Here is a 12,734-nt window from a genome sequence, read left to right as displayed (position 1 = left end):
TGAAAGAGAGTTATTTGTGGTGTGTTTTTACAAGCCTATCACTTGAATAGCATGACTCCAACCCTAGTTCGATCCCCAGTTCCCCTTGCTCTGGCCACTGCTGTCCCCCCTTTCTGCGCAAGAGGTTGGTTCCCAGAGTAAATAATTTCAACGAGCCGTTCCCGGCGTAACATACGCCATTCTAGCATATCTTAAAGATCAATATTGGTCGGTAATTCATAGGATCACTTCTGTCCCCCTTCATAAATATCGGAAATTACCACTGATCGCTTCCAGGAAGTAGGTCCCTGTGACTAATTAATGATCACCACTGATCACTTCCAGGAGGGGGGCGTAGGTCTCTGTGACCTGTTAATGGTAAATGAAAAGGCTAAATGTAAAGGTAGCTGTCATCTTTTGAATTTGAAAGGCATATTTGTATCAGATGGAAGGAGCAGTATGCGCGGGGTACCCAGTCAATATATCGAAAACATTACAGAGTGGTACATTTCAGAGTGGACCATAATACCGAAAAACTCAGAAAATATTTAATAAATACATAACAGGTAGGGGGTAAATGGCTTAAAATGGGTCGGGTGGCATTATAAGGATAAAAAAGGGGGGTTTGGGCACCCCCAATAAAAAAAAGTGTTTTTCAGTATTTTGTCAGCAATGAGATGTACCACTCAGTAATGTCAGTCGCTAAAATCACATATTAACCGCATGCACGCTATAAGAACAATATCTAAGTTCCATCGATTATGCATGCCTCTCTGATGTATCTTTGTAGATGCATAATTGTCAACCTAGTTCCATTGTAGAGTCCCTGTGATGGCATAAGATTGCATAGTAGCATAATTACAACACCTACTTTCAGTTTTAGCTCATGAGGAGTCTTTCGTCCAACAGCATTTCACTGAAGCGTTGAGCCGGTAATTAGCTGTTCATTGACACTAGAACTGCTGTGCCCTGTGTGAAGAGAAGTGGGGGTGGAAAGAGGTAACTTGAAATTATTCTGAATGTCCTACAGTGTCTCTCCCCGTTTGTTAAAATGATAGCTGTTTTTGAATTGGAAGGGCACAGAGAGGTGCGCTTTGCCATTTGGACAGCAGAGGGCAACCTAACAATGAGAAATTGCATCAGCTGAGTACGGAAACCGGTCCACCCCATTTCGACGCAGCCAGTTTGGCGCCAGCCGGTTTGGCGTAGCCTGGTAGGCGCAACCAGTCCGGCGCTAGGATCTTTTGGGGCCAGCATGTTTCAGCACAGCAGCACAATCTTTTAATAACATGAAAAAAGGAAAGATTGATGGTGTCTCAAACCCTTGCCTGCAGGGGTGCGAGACCGAAGAGCTAACCACTGGACTATCGAGATTGTATCAGTTTCAGATGCACCAGTTACTTATATTAGCGAGGGGCATTAAGAACGCTCATAAAGCTTAATATAAGTAACTGGTGCAGACAAAATCGATAAAAGTTTAATGACCTTGTGGTTAACTCTTCAGTCACCCAGCCCTGCAGGCCAGGGTTTGTGATGGCCCTAATAGTATATTCATTTTTTGATTATATTAAAAGTGCACTGTTAAAGGTGCAATGTTAATTAAAATTGCGGCGAAGTGGCAGCCCGAACATGCGTGGGACGAACGTCTGCACCAAATTGGCCCATGCCGAACTGGCGGTGCCGAAATGTCCTGCTCCATACGGAAAATACCTAAGCGTTATATATAGATTCCAGCAGATAATGAACTATATATTCTTCATGTGAATGTTCACATTGTTGATTAGAAACCAAAGTGGGGATATAAAACTGCAAGTACTGTACAGGAATTCAAAGTGAAATGATGAGCTAAAACATTAGGATTTCTCAGACCTAGCAGGGGAAACCTTTTTTCAGCTTTTTTGCATGTTTTTGTTAGAAATTACTGCAGGGGCATCATTTGTGGGTTGCTCTCCCTCGACTACCCCCAGACCTGTTCTTGATACCCCTGGGCCACTGGAAAAAGAGGCAGTGCCAAGAGCAGATATCTGGGTTGCACCTGAAAAAGGCGGTTGGAAATACAGCTAAATGTGCCACAACATTTTCATCTGGAATCTCGATCTCGTTAGCTGGAGAAATAACAGGAATGCACGAAAACCCATGAAGCCGCCATCACTAAAAGGTTGGCAGTCCACTAGTGAAGAAGGCCTTAATGGTTGGGTTCAGAGGCAGGGCTGTCTGTGCAGCTCATACCCAGTACTGTAGCAACAGGAAGGGTATGGGGGCTAGTCTAGCTAGCTGAGAATAGGTAAGGGCAGCCTGCAGTACACAGTGACAGTACAGTATGAACGCACATCTCATCAATGTTTCCCATTGACTGCTTTGCACATCCAGTGAGTCACTGGGCCTGGGATGATAGGGGTGTGCCCTGGTGGCCTCTGCCACAAATCCTGCCTGGGCACTGTGTGACCTGACCCAAATCTGCCAGACCTGCATCACAGGCACATGGTGATATAATTACATGAAGTTGCCCTGTGCCTTTGAAATAAACTATGTATTGCTTCCTCAAGCAAAACGTATATATATTTGGAAGGATAGCTCAGGGGCAATACGCTTGCTTTGGGAACAAGAGGATGCAGTGCAACATGGGTTCAGTTCCTGTTCCAGTGCTATGAAGCCGGAGGAAAATGGGACTTTCCTAAGGGTGATGTTATGAAGTTGCTGCTGCTGTTTACATTTAAAAAAATGTAAAACTGCAATTACTGTGACCTGCAACACATCCTTCCATCTAACAACAAAAACTGTGGTTACTTACAAGATAAGCAAGATAGAAAGGTGATGGCTGGTAGGTTTCAAATAATTCATAACCACTGGCACAGCTCTGGGCAACCGTCCAGACCATCATTTTTCTGGTTGGACTTGTGTTGGTCAGTTGCTGTTTCCAGTCTGTGGCCAGACACATGGCAGACATGGAATTTCTGCATTTTGGGTTTTTGGCCTCTTCGAGATGCTCTGTCTGTTTACAGTTTAGCCCAAGTGATGTACAATAGTCCAGGTTGTTGTGTTGGACGTCTGCTTACATTCACAGTAATTTGGTAATATGGGTCTCCTATACCCACTGATATTAACACTACATACTGTGATCCATTCTTGTTTGAAATGTATATCATGTTAGTCATATCGTAACCATATTTGTTTCTTACTGTTCTGAGGAACAGTGCTATGTGATGCCACTTCCTGTTTTGTCAAGGGGTGAAAGGTCGTGTGCCGCCCCTTCCTGTAATGTCACTTGGGGTGGGGTCAAATGACATCACTTCCTGTGATGTCATCTGAGTTCAGGGGTCATGTGATGTCACTTCCACTACCCCTGACATTTTGATGAAATGACGTCCCTGAAAATGAGTCTGAGAAAAGTGGGCAGAAGTTTCAGTGTTACTAACTTTAACATGTCCTTACTTGACAGTGAGCTCACACGCACTCCATTGATTGGTTTAACTCTTAAGGGTAGGAAGGCCATTAATCCACTGCAACGCATTACGGTTGCAACTTGATCGATTTTAATACATGTTTCATTATATATGCTTCTCATCCAGACAGCGGATTTGCATCATTTCCTGTAGTGGCCAACTTCACAAAATGATTTTACGGGACTTTTTAATCAATGGGGTGCTTCGGTGCAGTATGTGGCATGCGCAGATCTGCAAAGCATCTTTCACTCTCTTCACAACAAATCCATTTTGTTTAGCACCTTTAGTGGCAGTTGGTACTTAAAACAGGGCTCAAGTCATTAAAAAACAAAGTGTAATGTCAACGTGAAATATGCAAATTTCATTCAGGCCTGTCTTTCACGATTGAAAAAAAAACACACGGAACACAAAAGCATTTGGCAAGCAATAGATTTTCATATCACCTTGATGCTTAAGTATAAAACACACTCACCATTGAAATCTGGGAACCTGTAACAAAACATGTCCGTATGGAAAGATGTCAATATGAAAAATTTTGCAGCTCTAAAAGGAACGATTGTCGGGGTCGTGCGGTTAAGCGTCTCGTTTCTGCGAGGCAAGGGTTTGAGTCCCATCCAGGGTTTACAAATAGCAAAACTGTTGGGCTCTGATTCTTGCAGGGCGTTGACCCATTTGTTTGATGGCCGGTCCTTGGATTTCTGTGGCCCTGTGAAGCAAAGGATGCGCTGCCCCCTTATTTGCATATATATTGACTCTGGGAATTATGACACAGACAAGGACATTGCAAGGAGTGTCAGCACTCTTTCATCCTCGAGTCCATCATGGAAATTGACATTAGAAGAAGTTGGCATGAATAAGCCAAGAGGCAAATAACTTGGTGGTGTGCAGTACATGAATGGTCACTATGATATGAGGAGAAACACTGCAGTAAACACATCAGTGAGGCTTTCTTTATATATATAGAGTATACGTTGCATGGAGAACCACTTCAAGGGACTCCCAATTTTGGCAGACAAGACAAATTAAGATTATATCATTTGCTTGGGCTCATGGGCTTTTTTAGGTGGTCAAACCGGGACTTGACTTAGGTTGTGATTTATGCACTTAAGCTTTTGTCTTTACAAATCTGTGTTAAGGTTTCAATTTCAAGAGCTAAAATAATACTTGGCTTCATAGAGATGCCTTGAAAAGTACACAAATTGCATAATAAACGTACCTGACAATGTATACATCGTTCTAGAAATACATTACGCAAAAATGTACGGCTAATAGCTAAATTTTCCCTATATTATCGAGACTTACAAATTCATTAACACAATGTGAAAAAGTGCAGGAAAAGGTCATCTGCACATAATCATTATTTCACGCAGTCTGATGCACCCCTCCCATTTCTAAAAACCCACCCTTCATGTTGCCATAGGAACAATAGAGATGTCAAATCGATGCTCACTCTGTGTCTGTGGCCCTCTACCACTAATTTTTCGCATTTAAGTATTCTTCTGAAACAAAGCGATGTGCTATGAAACTATTTGAAAATCCCCAGGGCGGTCCACGGTGCTGCCCTGCGCTTGAAATACAATACGGAAACAGACCAAGCTCTTCCAGTTTGAGTATTGGGAAGCTGGTAACATCTTGTTCGACAGACAAGCAACGTCAGGATCATTAAACCTATCAGGCAAGTTGTTTGAGGGACACAGGTCATAAAATCAGGACAGTCCTGCAAAATATGGCATGGTTGGCGGCCCTACCACTTCCCCGTGAAATTATGTTAATGTTATTTTATGTTATGTTGACTTATACCGCGTGCCGCTACCACCCAGGGGCAGTCTCCAGGTTCTCAAGTGGCTCTGCAAGATAGACGACAGGGTAGGTTAGTGAGGGTAGAGGGATAGGAAAGGTCCAGAACCAGGAGAAACTGCCATCTGTGTGTGTTGGGTTGCAGATGGGTTAATTGCGTGTTCTGGCTTGTTGTATTCATATGGGTGAGGCCCAATGCCTGGGTTGTTTGTTTTATGTGAATGTCTGTTATTTTGGGTGTCTGTGTGTTTTTATGTGTAAATTGGCCGGTATTTAAGGTTATGGTAGTGCGCACCGGCTTTTTGTGTCCGTAGGGGCAAGGTACAGTGCCTGGGATTGTTGTTGTATGCAAGTGTTGGATATGTTGGGTGTGTGTTTGTGTCTCGTTTGGCTAGCCCATGGGCGTGTATAGTACAAGGGAGGTGTGTAGGAGGGGAGCAGGATCAGGCTGGTTAGTACATTGAGTACTAAGTTCTTCTAGGTGGCTAATCTTCAATGTGACACATGGCTATTCGTCACAATTCTATCTAAGTGATGCAAGGCTAATCTTCAGAATTCTATCTAAATATGACGCATGACTAATCTTCGCAATGTTATCTAAATGTGACGGATGGCTATTCTTCACAAATCTATCTACATGTGACGCAAGGCTAATCTTCACAGATGTGTCCAAATGAGACGCATTGCTAATCTTCCTAATCTGTCTACAGCATCCTGGTTTGGCACTGGGGGTTAGGCGTGTCCAGGAAGCACAGTGTTGGGTAAGATTTTCATATTTATGGTGGATCTTCCTGACCTGTGTCAATCCCAGCACATTTCGCTAGGATTTGGTAATTATTTTACCTTGTCCCTAGGTGATTTTTTCTGGGTGACCATTTAATGTCTCTCCATAGTGTAACGTTGAGGTTATAGTTTCCTACAACTTTTGGGCTTAGGTTGGGTTGCCCCTTTGGGCTCGCCAGTTAATGTTTCTTTCATATACTTGGGTGAACTACAGTTCCGAAGTAGTAAAGAGGAATTTTCATTCCCCTTTACATTCTGTTTAAGTGAGCCAGCACACCTCACCTTATGTGGAGTGCTTGGGGGATACAGTGTATCCCCTTTCTTACTTACCTGGGAATATTTTGTTACATTTGTGAGTTTTCCGTGAATGGCTGGTGGCAGTGGTTTTACCTTTATGACTTTTAGTCTTTATTACTCGCAGGCTGTTGATTCAGCCTTGGTAAAGCACAGAAGGGCCACCATTGGGCTCCTTATTTTTTCACCACATCTTGTGTGCTTGCTGTTTCGGAGGTCTTCCTCCACCATTCTAGGTGGGAAATACCTCAGTAGAAGTTTTGTCTTTGGGGGGAATCCTTTGGAGTCCCCGCTCTGGCTCTAGAGTGTCTGAGAAGGCAGGAAGCGAGGGAGGAGTCCAAAACTCTGCAGCCCTTTATCTTTCACCTTGCCTGAAAGGAACTAACTCCCAGTGGGGGACTGGCTGTCCTGATTGGACAGCCAGACCACCCCTGGTTGTATAACGCAGGGAGAGAATGCAGACGTTGTGCTGTAGTTCCTGATAAATACTCTGAATCTGGAAGCTGCTGACAAGTTTACCACTGGAGCTGAAACTGGAGAGGAAGATGAAGGATCAACGACCGTATCAATTTCCAGTGACAGGAGAGACTGCTGTGTAACCAGAGCCTGCTGTTACCCTTCCTTTCAAGCAACCTGGGGATCCCGAAAAGGACAACCCAACCCAGAGCCTGATGAGACACACTAGACTCTGGACGACCTGCATTTTGAGCAATCACTTGGCATGCTGTGACCTTGCCGGGCTGCAATTCCCCAATACCATGGGACCTTGAGCCATTACAAGGTGCATGCTCTTCTGAATTCCGAATAAGGCAGAACCTTTGGTGGCATCCTTCTGGACCTCCAGCAACTTGAATTCAATCCTTTAAGTCCCCTCACCAGAGTGCTGAAGCAGATTAGCGATGAGAATCTGACCAGCAATATTCAGTCTTCTCCTGGCTCCTGAAAAGGGTGCTAAAACCACAGAACCGCACCCGGCCACGAAGAAACGCTTGCCTGGAGCCTTCCCCATTGGTCCCTTCTGCAAATTCCCTTCCAGTGTCCTGTCTTCAGTCTTCACAGCAAGGAATTAATCAACCCGGTTTTTAGCTGCAGATCTTGAAGACGTCCTGCTGCAAACTCCTCTTCTGAGCTGAGGTACTGTGTTGGCTGGGGTATTACTTACCTTAAGCCTTCTGTGATCACTGTGAAGCTTTGGGGGTGATTCATGTGACTGGGAGTCCTCCCATCCAGTTCACCCAGGCCCATTGCTACAATACCTATATGGTGCCTTCTCTGAAGTCCCTGGAACCTTTCTCCCACTCTTAAGTAAAATACATACTTGTTTGAACAGCTTTCCTCAGGAACTCTAACTTTTCCTACATCTGTGCCTATCCTGACCTGTCTGTGGGCCACTACAGACTAGTTACCCCCTCCTGCCACTGAGAACACTCATGCTGCAAGAATAGGGAAGGACTTCTAAGGTTTGGACCTTTTGCCTAGTAAATACAACATGTTTATAAAAGTTACTTCTTATAGAGTTGATTTGGTAACTGCCCCTCTGAAATATGAGCAGTTACAAAAGTTCTTAATAGCCTTTGAATGTGTTATGCCATTCTGAAAAGTATATACAATGTTATTTTACTCACCTGTGAATTGGTTCCCACACTTCCCAAAAGTCATGCTGCTGGCCTACCCTATTTCTTTCAGAATATAAATGTATAAGTTTACCAACTGAGTCTTGCTTCACCTGACCTGCTACATAGCATGTCTAGAATAAGTCTGCTGAGGGTTTTACTTACCTTGAATAGCTTTGTGCAATTCTTAATAAGTGTATTGTGGGTTTTACTAACCTTTGGTCTGCCTTGAGCCTTCCTAAAATAAATTGAAGAGTTATTGATTGCCTCAATCTGAGTTCCACTGATCTGAAAAGCACTGCAATAATGTATTACAACATTAGGTCTTAGTAACCTAGTATAACTGAGGTTTATCCTAAATGTAGTTATAGGTTTATACTGTTCCATTAATCTGTGTCTCGCTATTCAGAAATGTATTCTGGTACCAGGGTTGGTTTACTATGTGATTCCCTAACTGAGTGTCACTGCATGGCTGACAGGGTCTACTACCCTTGAATTACTGTAAGTAATCTAAAAGTAGCTTGTGGTTTTACTCCCCCTGAATAGGTGTGTTCTCTTCTAAATGTGTATGATTAGGTCTGAATTCACTAGAAATACTGTTAGTGATTCTGAACAAGGTCTATGCGTTGGTCTGTGTAACTTTAGCATTGTGTTGTGTTTTTATATTGTGTTTATGATTCTATGACAAAGTACCTATCCACCAAGATTTACCTTGGCCAATTTGTATCTATTATAAACCTTTATTTTTTATAATACTTCTGGGTGTAAGTGTTTCTGTTGAACCATTTGTATGCTACAGGTTCTTTGTACTTTCCTACAGCCCTCGCTTCCTACCAACTTGCTGGTGCCTGAAAGGCTGAGTGAGTTGGGCCAGGGTGATTAGCAGGCCAGCCCAGTATTAGAGCTAGGTGATTGGCATGCATTTGACCTAACCCCTTGTCTACAGTAGGGTGACAAGATGTCCCAGTTTTGGGGGACAGTGCCAGTTTTTCATAACATGTTGTTATGGTTTGTTCTTGTGCATGGAATGTGGGTTCTAGAAGGGAAGGCAAAGTGTATGCTTGTATCTAGAGCTTCCTGCAGACAGAAAAGATAAGGCTTGCTCACTTTCCAGTGTCAGACTCAATGTATGTCCCCAAGTCCTGCCAAGACTTTGCAAAACATTATATTTTCCATTTTCTACAAAAAGAATTCCCCTGGCTGAAGGTGCATGGAGGCCAAGTCATACCTTATGGGCAAGGCTGAGTGTGAGGGGTGGGGATGAGGAGGCAGTGTAAGCAGTGGCAGTCAAAGGGCAGCCAAGACAGTGTGAGAATATGATGTGAAGGGAAAGGAGGGAATCTCAGAGGGACGAAGGCAAGAAGATGGAGGGACAAGAAAAGCTGTGAATAGATTGTGTTCCGATGAGAAAAAACACTTCCTCCAGGGGTTCCGCCTCTTTGTAACTGCCGAGGCTCTCAGTGTTTGGCGGACTGGAATAAAGTTATGTATCCGGGATCACATTGATGGGTACAGTAGGCAAGCCAAGGCTAAAACTCCAGCCCTCTGGTTCCGCAGCAATTATGGCAGACATTTTGGAAATCAACTGAACGTATTTTGAATACGTATTTTGTACAGTAACGCCATCAGTTTTTGGTCACTAAATGTTTTTGGTTGTCTCCCACTGCAGGCTCGCATGGACAGTCAGAGTGAAGCTGTGGCCATCCAAGCCATCCGCAACTCCAAAGGCAACGCCTTCTGCGTCGACTGCGACGCTCCAAGTAGGTGCTTCGTGTCTTTTTCAGCTTCTTACTTCAGTCGACGTTGAGAAATGGGGCACGTTGCTTTATTGTGTCCAACATTCACCTTCGTGTGTAACCCCTCATACTGTTCTCACCTAGCACTGCACTGTGACAGTGCTATGCCTGACCTACACACCTGCCGCCCACAGCTTGAAATTGTGAATTGGTTTGGTCAGTTACCTAGAACATCTTTATTTCACCCTGAGGTGTTGCCCTACTCTTGTCAGAATTACCCCATAAGTCTGAAAGTTCCCTGAATATAGTCTCTTCATTATTCTGGTGCTGTGCGCTATCATGTCCTGTATGCGTTTAGCTGTGGAACCTTGTACGTTCAGAATTGACTGGGGATTTTGGATTTCAATGTCTGGGAATAAGGATGATTGTAAGAAAAGCTATGCACTTCGGCCCTCCCCTCAGCCCCCACCCCCACCCCTCAATTCAACTCTAGGTCTGCATCAACAATGCTTTGCAGGTAACCCAGTCAGGTGAACATCTCACCTTCCATGCACTGAATCAGAATAGGGTGTGCAGGGAAGGCTAAAAGTTGTGTCCTCCTTTTTCTGATCCCTTTAGATCCAACATGGGCCAGCTTAAATCTGGGTGCCCTCATCTGCATTGAGTGCTCGGGCATTCACCGGAACTTGGGCACCCACCTCTCCCGGGTTCGTTCGCTCGACCTCGACGACTGGCCTCTGGAACTAACCCTTGTCTTGACATCCATCGGCAACGAAATGGCCAACAGCATCTGGGAGAGGAACACGCAGGGCCGCACCAAGCCCACCTCCGACTCATCCAGGTAGGCACAATTGGTTTGAGGAATTTTTCATAGGTGGGAAGAGGGTTGTGAGAGCTCAGGGGGTTGAGCACCACCCACTGCCGAGACCTGGGCGCATTCTGAAGGTCACAGGCTCCATTCCCATGCCTCGCATCTCAGGGTTTTTTCCTTCTGGTATCCATCAATTCTGTACCATTGATTTATATATATGTTAACACCTGTTTTTCAACTTAGGTTATAAGGCTCTTATACTGCACCAATCCCCACTGTAGCGGTCTGACAGAAATGGCCCATCGCCCAAGGTGCTGGCTTATTGTGCCCCCAAATGGGGTAACCAGACCCCAGTCTGTGGATAAACAGGGTACTAGTGGGAGGTGAAGGCAAAGCAGTGCTAGGGAGGAGATGCAGAGCCTGGGACTCTACAATGGATTTGAGGCAGATGGGATGTGGTGGTATAAGTGAGGGTTCATGTGGTATGACTGGTGTTGTGTGAGACTGAAGGCTGATCAGAAAGAGGGCAAAATAAGACCTCTCGTGATAACAAGTATTTTCCAGTGATGGCTATTCCTAGCATCTTAGAGAAGAGTACGAGATTTAGTGTGTGCATGGTTGTGTGATGGCCCCACGATGTGCTCGGGGAACCTCGGAAGTGTGGAGGCCAGAATGATCAGATAGCATTTTATAGGTGCCCCCTATAAATCCTTGGGTTAAAATCTAGGAAAGCAAGCTGTGTACGCAGGTGAATGTGGGGTAACCGTAAAAGGTAATGGGGAAAAGAAATCAAAAACCACCCTACAAGAGTCACGCTTGCATGGCCTCTGCATGAGGGTGAATTTACATGTACGAACTGTGGGACCTGTGTGATGTCCTGGAATGGTGTTTGCCATGTTTGCACGCAGAATGTATTCTGTGCATCTAGAATGGTCTGTGTACCCTGCGTCATTAAATTACCCTTGCGTTGCATTGTGTTGGTAATGTGTCCATGTATGTCCTAGACTTTCCCAACCATGGACTTTATTTATATATCTATAAAAACCTACTCTTGAGTTTACAGTCTTAATTCCCACGACTGCTGGAAAAAATGAAGCATCTTTTCAATTTGTTATGCACTCCACAAAAGAATACATCTTCAGGAGTCAAGGTGCTCCCATTGTGGTATTCCTCCACAGTAGCGCACCCTCCCTCCGTGCCCCACCATGCTGTGCAATGCTTGCATGTGTTTTCATTGTCAGCGTGTGTGGTGGCCTGGAGAAAAGATGCAACGCTGCTTAGGTTTGACAGGGTGTTTATTTAGACACCTTCTGTAACATGGAAACTGAGGGTAAGATAAGTCCAGCGGCAGGGCTGGCGCAGGTACTCACTGTTGGAGCTGTCCAAGTAATGCAGTTGGCTTTACTGCTGTTGAGTGTGTTATTATTCACACACGTGGCAACCAGAGCACCCAGAAGGCTGCCCTCAGCCATGGTATTACGCTCTGGTTGTCTGGGGCCTCTTTAACTTCTGGGGCCTCTTTAACTAAACCCAACGACTGGGATCCTCGGGCAGGAGGAGTGCCGAGGCTGACTGACTCCTACAGCCTCCAGCAACGTTCTGCTCCGCTTCCTGTCTTCTTCGCGCTCCTCGTGCTCCCGCGAGATCTCACGAGATTACAGGTATGAGATCTCGCGAGGCGGAGTCCCCACAGCGTGTCTCTCACTCTTTGCTTACTTCTGCTCCTGCCTTGCTTTGCAAGTTGATAATGCACACTTTAGCAGAGGCAAAATATGTCACCCCAAACATACTTATGCCACATCACTTCAGCATCTCTTTGAGAAATCACCCCAAAAGATCCGATTGGATAGGCCACGAAACCATTTTATGAGGTGATTTCATAAAACATAGAATGAAAATACAGGCATAGAACAAAAGCAGAGATTTAGAAGCGTAATGTCTTACAATGGACATTGAGAATTGATAAAAGATGAGGCAAATCTACAGTAAGAGATTAATATTAATAATTACAATGCCAGACACACAGGTATTTACAGCAGCACATCATTGACCTCCCCAATGTAGAGCAAAGCGTGTAGAGAAGTCATCAGTTATGGGAGCACTGTGCAATTATTTATTTATTTGTACACTTATTAAGTGCTCAAAACCTGTGGGTATCGAGGCGCTGTTACAGCCTGGTGCTCTTACACCGTGGGAGAGTTAAGGTTTGAGGTCATGTAGCAGGAGAGGAAATGTCAGTAGCACTAGGTGAACAGCCAGGCTTTCAGTGCTTTTCTGA

At 44.6% G+C, this 12,734-nt stretch overlaps 1 protein-coding gene across 3 annotated transcripts in view; it reads left to right on the top strand.

The window, feature by feature from the left end:
• The window catches only part of AGAP2 (ArfGAP with GTPase domain, ankyrin repeat and PH domain 2), a 1,175,901-nt gene that overhangs the window by 1,145,059 nt on the left and 18,108 nt on the right, over nt 1-12,734 (top strand). For all 3 annotated transcript variants that reach the window (XM_069653347.1, XM_069653346.1, XM_069653345.1), the window contains 2 exons: nt 9,579-9,669; nt 10,264-10,486. In XM_069653347.1, coding sequence (XP_069509448.1) covers nt 9,579-9,669; nt 10,264-10,486 — 314 coding nt within the window. The remainder of the gene's footprint in view (nt 1-9,578; nt 9,670-10,263; nt 10,487-12,734) is intronic.

The sequence above is a fragment of the Ambystoma mexicanum genome, chromosome 3q (assembly GCF_040938575.1).
Source record: "Ambystoma mexicanum isolate Mex_15411 chromosome 3q, UKY_AmexF1_1, whole genome shotgun sequence".
Lineage (NCBI taxonomy): Eukaryota > Metazoa > Chordata > Amphibia > Caudata > Ambystomatidae > Ambystoma > Ambystoma mexicanum.
Note: the sequence above shows the minus strand (reverse complement) of the source record. Positions and strands in the feature narration are given on the sequence as shown.